At 41.8% G+C, this 13,730-nt stretch overlaps 1 protein-coding gene across 3 annotated transcripts in view; it reads left to right on the plus strand.

Annotated features, from left to right (window-relative positions):
* LOC131069371 (translation factor GUF1 homolog, chloroplastic) overlaps window positions 1-13,730 on the plus strand; it is a 291,243-nt gene that overhangs the window by 14,435 nt on the left and 263,078 nt on the right. For 2 of the 3 annotated variants that reach the window (XM_058004741.2, XM_058004740.2), the window contains exon 2: window positions 6,927-7,103. The exons of the other annotated variant lie outside the window; for it this stretch is intronic. In XM_058004741.2, the coding sequence (XP_057860724.2) occupies window positions 6,927-7,103 (177 nt within the window). The remainder of the gene's footprint in view (window positions 1-6,926; window positions 7,104-13,730) is intronic. 3 annotated transcript variants of the gene reach the window in all.

The following is a 13,730-nucleotide window of genomic DNA, read 5'->3' on the forward strand; positions in this document are numbered from 1 at the left end:
CATCTACATTGGGAATCTCGAGCTTGATCTATTCAATTTTGTAGATGAATGCCTCTTAAGATCATTATCGCCCTGGTCCCTTGGAGAGGGACAGGAGCGAACTTTGCATTTACTCCTTGGTCTTCGCCTCTTTAATCACCAATTTGCATCACAAGGCAAGTAACAATTTTATCCTTTCATTCCATGCGTACTTTACTTGTCCTTTACAAGGCAAATTTGATATTCAAGTGAATATCGCCCTGGTCCCTTGGTGAGGGACAGGAGCGAACTTGCCTCTTTGCTCAAGTTGGTCACCTTTTGATGTTTGGTTCCTTGCTTATCATCTTCTCAAAAACATTTTCGACCTTGTGCGACCTCGCCTTGACGTGGTTTTTGAAAGAAATGACCAGTCTAGTGAATATCGCCCTGGTCCTTGACTGAAGGACAGGAGCAAACTTTAGTCTATGGTGCAAATCTTCCATCATATTGATATCAAATTGTCTTCAAGGCGTAAAATGATGTCCTTTATTCCTTCTTGAACGTATGAAATGGGAGTGACATTCAACATTTAAGCACATTTGACTATTTCGCTCTGGTCCCCTAGTGAGGGACAGGAGCGAACTTGGGTAATTTCATCAATTTCCATGGTCCTTGCAACTTTGTTCTTCTTCGAGGCGTTCCAAACATCATTGCCACCTTGTACCTTGGCTTGGAGTGGTTTAAACTTGGAGGAGAATATTAAATAGCCTTGATTTCGCCCTGGTCCTTGACTGAAGGACAGGAGCGAACTTTCACTTGTAAGCTCATTCATGCTTTGCCAACGTTTAAAACTATCTTCAACGGATCCGCTATGCTCCCCTTCGTTCACCTTTGACATGGAATTCGTTTCAACTTGGCAAGAAATTTGTCTAAGGAAGAAATCGCTCTGGTCCCTTGGAGAGGGACAGGAGCGCCTAGGACAATATGGGCTTCACTTGGCGTTTTACAATCTTCAAATTATCTTCAATGGGTTCGTTACGCCTCCTTTGCTTGCCTCAAACTTAACACTCACTTGATCTTTGCCCAAAACTTGTTTTATAAGGAAAATCGCTCGTGTCCCTGGGAGAGGGACGGGAGCTATCACTAAAATTCACCCTGGTCCCTGGCAGAGGGACAGGAGCGATTTTGCTTCTAGGGCCAATTTTCCTCATTATGGTACTTTCAAGTTATATTCAACTAATAAGATGTACTTCCTTTGTTCTTCTCAAATCGCGAAATCATTCAAATCTTTCAAGGACAAGGCAATTTTGGATTTCAAGCTCCGGTCCTTCAGTGAGGGACAGGAGCGATTTTTGTTCCTGGCACATTTCCTTGTTTGCAAATTTCTTCAAATTATATTCAATGGACAGAACATGCCCTCCTTTATATCTTCCAATCCAAAAATCGTCTTGATCCTGCAAGGACAGTGAAATTTTGAGAAACAAGCTCCGGTCCTTCAGTGAGGGACAGGAGCGATTTTTGTCCTTGAGGGCAAAAGTTCAACTTCTTATTGCAAACGACTCAATCCTGGCGCTCTATCATGTTGATTTCACCTTCCATTACATCCTTGACGCTTCAATTTGATCAAAATGAGGTCAAAATGGTCTAAGTGAGTCATTTCGCCTTGGTCCTTGACTGAAGGACAGGAGCGATTTGGCCTCAAACTCCAAAAATTTGCCATTTTCGAATCTCAAAATCCTCAAAGCTTTCAATTTACGTTCGACCGCATCTCCTGGCGACCCTGCACAAGACAAATGGAACAAATTAATAACCAGGATGCATAAAATATCATTTTCGCCCTGGTTCCTGGCTGAGGGACAGGAGCGAACTTGCTTCCATAGGCCAAAATATCAAGATTTTAGGACCTCAATCACTTCACAAGGCAAAATTAAGCTATTTCCAATGCCTAGGATCAATTATCAAAATTTCCAAAGTTTGGTCAAAATCACAAAAAATTCACAATTCCATCATCAACACTTAGGCAAAAATTCGGAGTTGCATTCAAAATTCCGACTGAACCTAGATAGACTCACCTGACCCCTGACAATTTACCCTATTTCAAAATTGCATCTTACGAGAGGAAGCTCAACAATCTCTCAAAATTGGACTGGACTCTGGCTTAAAATCATTGAAACGGAAACCCTAAGGCTTAACCCTGGTCCAGACGACTGACTCACCTACTCAAAACCCTAAAAGCAGAGAGAGAAACAGGCAAAACCGAGCAAAAAGAGGGGGTCCCCATTTTAATGGGGCGATGTGTGAAATGGTCACAACAGAAGGTAGGATGGAAGGGAAGGTGAGGGTGATTGGAAATAAATGGAAGTGGAAAGGGAGATGTGAGAGATGTGGTGAAGGCATAGAGGGGTGGAAGTGGAAAGTAGAGAAGATGGAAGGACTGTGAGATGAAGAGGGAAAGAGATGGAAAGAATGGAAGGGTGAAATGGTGAGGAATGGAAATGGGAGTGATCGGGTTTGGGCATCCATTGATAGTGTTGGGAGAAGTGGAAGTGATTATGCCTTTGAAAGATTCCAAACTGAAATCTTTTGTAATATCCCCACAATTTTTTTCAATTTATTTTCAGTTGCAATCACAACAAGAACCTCTTAAGGTTAGGAAATCGAGATACAATAATGCTGAAATTGTAACCCTTCCACTTTCTGATCACCAAGTGCCCAATATGGGAAGGTGAGAGCATACGGTGTTGAGGGGTCGTTAGCTTCAAATAACTGGAAATAATACAATGCTTGGGCTGCAAGCCAACCCCTTCCACTTTTCAGCGGGATTTGGAGAATATTAAAAATCACTTGGCGGTAAACCAGCCAAGGATGATGCAAGAAATTGAAGAACAATCACTCTACCGCTTATGCAGCGGGAGGACTAGAAATGAAATAACAATCAACCCCACCGCTTATTCAGCAGGAGGACTGAAAATGAGATTACAATCAACTCAACCGCTTATAGAGCGGGAGGACAGAATTACAATAGATAAGAAGGTGGCAAGCCAGCCTCTTCCACTTATGTAGTGGGCCAAAGAACAACAATCCAAGTATATAGTTGTTAGTACTACTAATCAGCTTTACAATGCAAACATGGATTACAAAATTACTAGAATCATTGTCCAAACTAGGCGGCAAGGCCAACCTCTTCCACTTATGCAGTGGGACTAAGAGAGTTCAAATAAATTGTTGTTAGTACCACTAACAAGCATTATAATATGATTCATCATGGATATTCAAATGCCAAAACCCAAACTAACAGCTGCAACTTATTACCAAGACTCTTCACACCACACCCATAGACTCACACACCTGAAAAACATCCTCAACCCCCAAAAACTAAATCTGATATGAATGAACAACATGCTGGAAATACAGACCAACAACATTAAAATCCTCACAAACACTTCTAAATCACTCCCCACACACTCAAATTATCTCTAAACACACTCCAAAGAACCCACACACTCTAAAACCAACTTCACACAAGGAAACACTCCAAACCAACAATTTTTCACATTTTGATATGCAACCCATGCGCTGGAAACACACAGACCAGCAGCCTAGAAACTCACAAAAATGCTCGTAACTCTATTCACACTCAGCGAAATTACCCCCAAACGGATGCAAATGAGAGATACAAGACAAGCGATGAGATTAGAACCAACAAACTGCACCCAAAACCCCCAAATGAATTTATGCATGCATTCCCAGGCAGCCTAGCATAGTACTGCTAGGAAAGAAATACGATTTGCATTTAAAAATTAAATACTCAACATTAAGCTCTACAAACTTACAAACTTGATCGCCTGTGGCATAGGAAGAGAATGAGCCACTACCTAGAATGATCTGACACACGAACTAAGAGTTATGAACTAAAACGTGCTACAGCCACACCAAAAACCAGCAACACTGAAATCCACACCCCACTGAAAATTTGCAAATGCACACTAAAATCGAACCACACATTCAAAAGATCCAATCACAGCTAGGAGTGATATCTCACACTTGAAGTCTGTCAAGAGCCCTAGGAGGTATTCACCCTTGAAGATTGTCTGGAGTCAGTCCGACAACATAACAATATATTTTCTCTGGATACCAAAATGAGAGCCCAAGTCACTTATTTTAACTTTTTGCTAGCCAAATTCAAATTCAAATGCACTCCAAATACACCCAAACCAAATGCCATTCCATTTCATCCACATTTGGCATTGCATTTCATTTCATTTCCTTGCACAAGTTCGCCCAATTCACATTCACCCAAAATTGCCCTTTTTAATAAATATAAGTGTCATAAAATAAAGTGTAAAGTGGGCGCCCAACTATGACTTCCAAATAAAAAATATTACTAAGGCAATATACTTAGAAAATTGCCCCATTTGCCTTGAGTTATAATTTAATTATTAACACCATGACGACCCCCTTGAAGTCATATGCAAATTTCACCCAAATAGACTTAGGATAAAATTAATATTTTCTCCCTTCCTAAGTCGTCCATTCATAAAATTATCAAATATTGATACCGCATACCTAAGGTATTAATATATTAAAAATACCTTCTCCTCAAATACTGATTATTGCCAAATTGAGCCGGAGACTGAAGTGCTCGAAATCACCAAAACTGAACCGAGTTGGGGCTCTGAACTGAACTGCTAAAAATAGTCATCTGAGTGAATACAGGATCTTGCCAAAATAATACTACCAGAAATAGCCACTGAGCTGAGCTGCAGAATCCTTGTCAAGAATAGCACCAAAAAAATGCTAAAAGACCAACTGCTCAAACTGACCTGCCGGAAATAGCCATCTGAACAGGCTTGTTGACATCCTGCTAAAAATAGAACTGCTAAAAATGGTACTTACTAAAAATAGCATACTTCTAAAAATATTAAGTGTTTCCAAAGTGATTTTAACCGCATTCTGAGCAGCCGTCGCACTTACTAAAAATAGTAAGTTTGGAAAAAGTCACCCGATGTAGATGCATGTCAAACCATCCTGAAGCTCTCTAAAAACCCAGAAGGAATCCAGAATCCAAACTGTTAAACTCCCACATATACCCCTTGAAAACACCAAAGAATCCTTCTAGAAAATAGGAAACCCTAATTTCTGCTTCCGACTAGCCTACGGGCCTCCGAACTAGGCTAACGGCCAACTGAACTAATCACTGCGGAGAAGGGGACATTACATCTTTACCAAACTTCTGATTTGTTTCCAATTTTTGTCTTTGACCAGTGATGGGATTTTGTCAAGTTTTTTTTTGGTTTTTTGATGTTTTTCTTATTTTTTTGTGTTTTTTTGACTTTGAATGAATTTTGAATGCGGAATAAAAGACAATAAATGACTGAAATATAATTCCAAAATTCTGAATTTAATAATAGCAAAATATAAAAACAAATCTTTGAAGATTCCCTACCAAGAAGGACAAATAGCATACTAGGAAGTCCCACGCCTAGCCTGGAATGAAGATTTTTATTGATATTTTGCAAAATAATGATGTCCAAAGCAAATCCCGGCTTCCATTGAGGTTTATTTGCTCTAACAATAATTATCAAAAACAATTCTTGCAAAATAGATAAGTCTGATGCTTATTCCCTCAGGGCCCCAGGAGACTTCACTGAAATTGGTCAAGTTTCCCCATTGATTTGCTCAAATCTCTCTCCAATGCTTGAGATGAACCTGAAGAAATGATTTATTTGCCAATTCCTACTGCTGATAATAATTTTTGTACAAAAAGACTAGCTGCAAACCCTTTATTTTATTTTTATTGAAACCCCAGGCAAGCTGAAATGGTACGGCTAGCTGGGAACTGTACGACTGACTCCAAAATGGCACAATTTTCAATGAAATGTCTCTTATTCCTGCTCAGATCTGAAAATCAGACCCTAATGATGTTGTATTACTCCAATTAGCTCTTGAATTTGGTTCTAATAACTTGATAAGAGCTTCCTTTGCTAAACAAATTGCTGATTAGTGCAAGGGATTTCATCCTATCACCAAGAAATGGAGGTTTTCGTCCTCAATTCCATTCCAGAACTCTGCCAAACTCGTTGCAGACCTTAGAAGATAATATCCTTTCAAAAAACATATAATTCAATGCCAAAATGATTGTCAAATTCACTTTTTATTTCAACTCTAACCCTAATTGCGAATTAGGGTTTCATCTCCCTTTTTATTAATAAAATAGTAAGTTCAAACTCCACCACCAAATCAATTGCATGTTATGCCATCTTGGAGTGCACGAAAAACCCAGAAGGAATCCATAAACAGAACTGAAGAATCCCCTCCTGACAACCTTAGAAAGCTCGTGTAGAACTCCACAAAAGTAGGAAACCCTAATTCTCCTTTCCAAATAGCCTACGGGTCTCCGGAATAGGCCAATGGACCGCTGAATACACATCACTGAGAAGAGGACATTACACAACCTTGGCTGGGCAAATGAAGTGCTGTCAATGCCCCCATTCAAAGGAAATTTTCATGCCTTAGCTAAATTTAGCATTTCATCCCTAGTTCTGCAAGCAAAAGATGTAAATCCTTCATTTCGAAAGCCTTGGAGACTTGATTGACCTCACTTAATCAAGAGAGAGAGACTTGACTTGATTAGCTCTTTACCAACTATACTTCTTCAACGCAAAGGCTAATAGCAAAAGACTCTACCAATAGCTAAGCTAAGACATCTAAGCTAGAAAGCAAAAAAATGGTTGCTATATAGTTTTATTATTCTTCATACATATTCATCATCATCAATGTTGATTGGTGCCTTCTTTATTTCAATATTTTGCTTACATTAATTGGAGGTTGAAAAGCACATCATAGTTTAACAACTTCATACTGGAGCTTTTTGTTTTGGACCATGGCCATTACCGGGAAATGCTTTAGAGATAGTAAATGCAGGTATAGCAAATAAAGTTGAATTTTGATTATTTGTAAACATGCAGGTGCCAGTTTCTAATATCAGGAATTTCTCTATAATTGCTCATATTGACCATGGAAAGTCAACCCTAGCAGATAAATTGTTGCAATTGACTGGAACAGTTGAAACGAGAGAAATGAAAGAGCAATTTCTTGATAACATGGATCTTGAGAGAGAGCGGGGTATCACCATCAAGCTACAGGTACTCTACCCTTCATGTTTTATTTCATTTGTCGCCCCATACCATTGCTAGACTTATACACTATGATAGTTGACATTTGGAGATTGTTGAGATTGAACTTATTATGCTATAGGTGTTAGAATATGTAAAACCTGTCTTATTGGGTTGCAGTGAGTTACCAGTTCTTGAGGTACACCTTTGGTTATGCTTATTGTGGTACTATGAACCTTGTGTATGGAGCCTATATGTGTCAGTAAGTCTCTTCATACTAAGTGGTCTTCATGTGTAAGGTATATACTTAAATCTATGCCATTGTTTGATTAGGCCATCCTCGTGTCATATGCATGAATGGTGTATGATGTATCAATAGAGGCAATGAATTTCACCCATTCATGCAATTCATTCCAGTTTTATTTTATATCACATAGTTGTTTCTGATCTTTGGTGTCTTTTGACACCTCAACATTGTGTTCTATCTCTGTTTCTACTTGCAAGTTTATATAGGCTGCTTCATACCTATTAAAGATTAGTTTTACTCTTCCATGTGATCTTGTGTATACTCCAAAAATGATGCCTTATTTCTAGAATTTCAATGAAACCTCTTGAGGCTATTTAAAAGCAATGAAAGAATAAATGATGCTTTGGAATGGGTTCTGATTGATTTTTTAATATTTAGGATCAACATGGAGATTAAAATACTTTTTGTTTATGTCGTAATAAGTTAACATAGATTCTTCTTTTCTAGAACAAAGGTGTCAAGGAATTGTTTTCTTCAACTAGATCATCTACCCAACTGCCTCCAATTTTCTGCTTTAATGTTCCATGGGAGCTAGATCAATTGTTATGATAGTAGGATGTTAGCTCATTTATTGCTAGAGCATTCCATGCTGGTTCATTTCTTCAACGCCAACTCCTTTGGATGTCTTCAATATCAACTCTTTCATCATGTCCCCTATAGCCACTTGAAATGCTTTGAGGAACATTTCGTTATCTTGTAAATTCTACTGAAAGCATCTGTTATTCATGTTTAGTTCATCCTTCAGCCAATTTTCAACATAAGAACTTAGTTCACCAATTCTAGAAGATCATTGATTCTTCCCTAATGGTTTTCCAGTGTTGACTCCCTAGTGATTTCTCTATAGTTCAGTTACATGATTCAGCAGACATCTATCTCATAATATTCTTATTGATGAAAATTTCATTATTGTTATTTTATTTCATCCATAAAACAATGTTCCACCATGAAAGCACAATTTGCTGAACTATTATTTGTAGGAAACTCTTTTCTTTATAATGTTTTTGGCTCCACATTAGTTGGGGTAGGATAAAATTTTAGATTTTGATTGAAAGTAAAATTACTACTTTAGGCAGTTATGCATGATGGAAAATGGTTCGACCATGTTGCTTTATACATTCCTTACAGTATGCAGTTTTAAATAATCTTCCACCAGCTGTAAAATGTATATACTCTGATCTTTTCCTCCAAAATATTTTGATGGGCTGGCACCCTGTGCTTTGCTTTCTTGCACTAATTAGAATATCAATAACACAATTCTTTCATCATATAGATTGCTCTTTTGTCACCGTGTAGGGTAGATGCAGAATAAAAACATTTTGGTTAACTCTCCCATTGGGTGAACACACAATTTGAAGCAATTCTTTTGGAAATTTTGGTTCATTTTCCTCCCACAAAAAGATCAAAATTATGTTTGGAACACACAATTTGTCTATCTTGGAGAGCAGTTCACCTTTCATATGAAAATTGGTCTTGCGAGCAAAATAATCATTCTTACCTTCTTTGACCTGCTGATAGAGCTCCCCAAAATCCTTGTCATGCTCATAATCCTCTGCATAAATGGTGCTTGCAATTGTTTCAAGAAGAGAAAGTGTGCTTACTACTGCCATCAAAGGCAGTTTAGACAACATCCACAAGTTTGTTAGTTATGCCCCTCTTATACTTTATGAATGAGTGAAATTGTTTTAGAAATCCCATCCACTTGTAGTGCCATGCTTGCTGAAGCTTGGATTGAACTTGCAAATATTGTAATGGTTGGTGATCTATGTGAACAATTGTCTCATTCCCGCTAATGGTTGGATTGATCTTGCAAGTAGTTTCCACTTTTTCACTACTTGCACTGATATAGAGTTATTTCTCGCGATTGCAATATCCAAGGACAGATCTATGATAGCACACAAGCTTACCACCTTACATTGGGACAGCTCCCATAATTAGTGATTAGTACCTGTTTCCACCTCAAGTGATTGTTGCAAATTTGGAAGGGCCAACACAGGTACATTGCTAATGGAAGAGAATAGAGTTAATAAATTTTCTCAAATTTTGAAGTAACCCTACAAAGCACCGTGTTTTGATGACACTTGTAGGTTTGGGCATGTTCAGTATGGCGTCCATGCTGAGTCAATTTGACTCACACCATGCCCAACTACACAACCAAGCTAGACTAATGATTGCTTTGCACGTTCACATTTCTTATCATTGAAAAGAAGCTCATGCTCATTCAAAATCTGTAATACCTTTTCTTGGTGTTTGACATCTTATCATAGGTCATGCTGAATATTGATATGTCATCCAAGTCGAAAATCACACACTCATCTATAAGAGGGTGTCATATCTCGTTCCCAAGCCTCATGAAGGTCACAGTGCATTGCACAAACCCAGAGGTAGCACTAACCACTTGGCAAGGCCTTGTCTTGTCCTCAATGGTGTAATATTGTAATATTTAGTGTGTAATGGTCATCTAGTTAGTTTTAGGAAGTTTCCTATCTGTCTTTCGTTCTCAATCGTTTCTTTTATAGAAACATCGCTTGTACTCTCTATGTAAGGAGTTTCATCATCTTTGTAAATAATGAATTATCATTTCATGGTATTAGAGGTTAGTAGTTTTTTGATGAATTTTTATAAAATATTGTGGTCTTTACCTAGAAATTTTGAGGAATTTTCTGGAAGTGTTTTGCTCGATTTAAAATAAAATAAAATCGAGGGTTTTTTGTTTTTGGTGGATTTTTTTTTTTAAATTCGTGTTTTTTTTCTTGATAATTCTGTGAGGAGTTTTTAGGAGATTTTTTTGAATGATTTTTTTAAACAAAAAATCGTGGGATTTATATTGTTCAAAATTGCAAATTTCTTTTGTAGTTGCGACATCTGTCTTTGGCTTCATAAATTGCGTTTTTTAATAAAGGTTTATTGATTGATTTGGCTCAAAAAATTGAGGGTTTTTCCTTCGCTGGAAATTGAAGGGTTTTTATAGTTTATTTCCAAAATTGCAGGCATTTGAGTTGCTAACCATGAAGTTTTTGTTTTTGATTGCGGCTAAAGTATTTCATCACGTGACTTGGTGATTGGATAGGTTTTCGCATGAAGGTTTTTTCCTACGATGGGTTTGATTATTCTCAAAATTATGGCAATGGCTCTGCAACTGCGTTGCGTTTAAGGTTTTTTTTGCGGGCTTTTTTCAATGTGAAAAGTCTGTTTGCCCTCTCGGGTGAATAACTTAAGACATAAAGGACATAACGCAGAATAATGCCGTAACTATCAGACAAAGTGTATTAGATGTTCTATTCATCATAAGTGTATGTTACAAGTTACATTCCGAAGTATAAAAGGGTACTGAGGGGGTGTGAGCGCCAACCGTCGCACCACAACTTCCACCCCTCGGTTGCCAACTAACCAAAACAATTACACATAATTAACTAATGTTATTCCCGTGTACAATAATGCCGCCAACATCATCCCCCCCAAAAAGAAAAGTCGTCTCCAGGCGACTTACAAAAATGGAGATAATGCAACCTAGACAAGATATCTGAAAGACTAGGGAGGGGGTTGAGAAAGCGTCATTGAAGTAGAAGTATGAGATGGCGGTGTCTGGGTCGCCAAGTAGGCACGAAGCTCATACACCTGCTGAGTGCGTGCAGCTACATCCCGTTCTGCTACGAGGACCTTCTCTAGAGCTGTCTTCACCATGTGTGCTGCCTCCAGTAACTCCTTCTCTTTTGTATCCACTGCCTTCGTCGCGGAGGCCAACCGTGTCTGCTCGGCTGCCAGGCGGGTCTCTACCTCGGCCTTCGCTGTCCGGGTCTCAGCCGTCTCTGTGCGGGCCACCTCTAGCTGTGCCAACAACTGCGCCCTCTCGGCTGCCCATGAGGCCTGCTGACTGGCCACCTCTCTCTCCAACGCTACTCGGGCAGCCTCCCTGGCTGCAGACTCCTGCTGTGTACGCCTCAATGTATAATAGGCATCCCGGTAGACCTGCTCGATCTCGCGGACCACTGCCATCACCCGACTCTCCACAACGGGCTGACGCAGCCTCCAAGCCTGGAGCATCTCCTCTGTCTCCACAGTCGGCCACCCCTGAGACTCAAAACAGGTAGCAAAGGCTGTCGGGCAGCCCACCCGCATAAACTGTAGGACCTGCTCTAGCTCCACCACCACCTGCTGCAATGCTTGCATCTGGGCAGCAGCCACCACCCGCCTACCCCTCGTTACCATATCAGCCATGTCAGCGAGATAGGTCTCAACATCCTCCCCCGTCTGTGCCGAAGACTGGGAAATCCCTGGTGGAACAGTCACCACTGTATCCTGCTGTGAAGGTACCGCCTCCGCCACTGAAGGTGTACCATCTCCTGGTGCCTGCCCAGAGGCGACCTCCCCTGCCTCGTGCCCAACTGTGAGTCCATGTGCCTCCCCTGACGAGTCGTCCAAGTGGACTACCTCCGCTCCAGTCTCTCGACACGGTGAAAATACAACAGCTCCCTCCGGCTATGCCAGTGTCATCTGAAACCGCTGTGTGAGCCAGCTCTGCATAGCCTCGAGGTCAGCACGCATCTCCGTGACCTGTAGATGGTTCACTGTCGTCGGCTCCTCCAACAACGAAGCCGAAACAGTCACCATAGCGTCACTACCCACGACCTCCAACCGCATGTGAGGCTCGGTATCCTCCACCTCCGTCTGCCCCTGCTCGACCACTACCCGGTGCGGTGACTCCTCCGTCCCTGACTCTGCCATGTCCTTGGTAAGTGCCGCTGTGGTTGGGCCCGTCGGTGCTCCCTGTTGCTCGTGCTGGAGGGGACCAAGTGTAATAGGTGTATGGCTTTGCCCGAAGGCCGGAATACAAGTGCCGCCTACTCTAGATGCTGGCACAGTCGTGCCCATTGGTAACAGAGGTGGGGCAAACCGGACTCGTACAGGCTCCTCTGTTGCCTGGCTGCTATCGTCCTCCTCATCTTCCTCCTTGGAATCCTCCGTGCTGCTGGACTCCCTCCCGCTGTCAGGCTCCCTTGAGGCCGAGGCCCTATCCATCGCCCGTTTCCACTTCGCGGAAGAGTGCCCAATGTCCAAGTGCCTCCAATACATTATTGGAGGCTCTGCCGTTGTCAATGGTCCCTGTGGCCGTACCTCCAACTCGTCCTCCGGCACTACTTCCCGCGTGGCCTCCAGGAATAACCCTATAGCGTAATGAGGCATATAGAATGTGTGATGCTGGAGCGTCAGAAACTCATACATATGCTTTGCCAGTAGCACTGCCCAGTCATACACGATGCCATTCATCAGTCCATTCATCAGCATAATCTGAGGGAGGGCAATGTCCGACGCCCTACCCGACCCTTTCAATCTGCTCTTGATGACATCCATGATGCACCTCCAGTGGCCCTCTGCAACAAAAGTCTTACGGATTCCGCGACTCTTCGTGGCTCTAGCCACGCTGTCCAACTCCGCTATGGTCAAATTCCGGGAGACTAATTTAATCCACCGCTCCTTTTCCTGTGTCCTTTTCCTGTGTCATCTTCTTGGCCTTCAAGTCTATTTTCTTACCCTGGCTGCCCGGAATGCCGAATACCCTCGTGAAATCCCTTGCTTTGAAGGATATAGTGACATCCCTCCGGAGGTATTCGAACGTGCTGGTGCATGTATGCCTGTCGAAGGTGTCCACCATGAAGCGTAGGGCACCCTCGTACTCCCGGATAGGGAACACGGGCATCCGAATAGCACACTCTACTTGTGCCTTCTGGAGGTTTTGCTTTACCAGGTCATTATCGGGGGTGTCCTGCCACCATTTTCGGCATTCTAATCCATTCAGGCCCTCGAAAGTAATATTCTGTGGCGTCACTATGTTTTTCGCACTTGCGGCAGCCTGTGGTGTTTTCTGTTTTTGTTTTTGCCGGGCGCTGGCATCCATGGTGCCGCCTGCAACACGCACTCCTGAAGCTAAAACCCTGATATTGCTACCCTTATCCCTCTGGCTGGTACTGGAAGAAGCGTGCAGCTGTTTCTTCCAACTCCTCTTCCCGGCTGAATCCATCGATCTCCCTGTAATTGATTTTTTTTTAGAAAAACTCCACCCTTCGTAACGGCCCTCTCTTTTTGGTTGCCGCCGTGCGGCTGCTTGGTCTACCTGTGGCTCTATTCCTCCCTTTGCGCTTGTTGCGCGTAACCCTTGCTGTTTGGTCTACCTGTGGCTGTGTGGGATTTGTGCGGCTTGGTCTCCCTCTTTTTGCCTTCGGCTGCTGCGCGTGTTGACTGGGCCGTGCGGTGCGTGGGATTGTGCGGCCCCTCTTTTCCTTTGGCTGCTGCGCGTGTTGATTGTGCGGTGCGTGGTGGTTGCTTCTTTGTGCGGCGGGGTGGCTTCCTCAGTG

This window comes from Cryptomeria japonica, chromosome 10 (genome assembly GCF_030272615.1).
Source record: "Cryptomeria japonica chromosome 10, Sugi_1.0, whole genome shotgun sequence".
Lineage (NCBI taxonomy): Eukaryota > Viridiplantae > Streptophyta > Pinopsida > Cupressales > Cupressaceae > Cryptomeria > Cryptomeria japonica.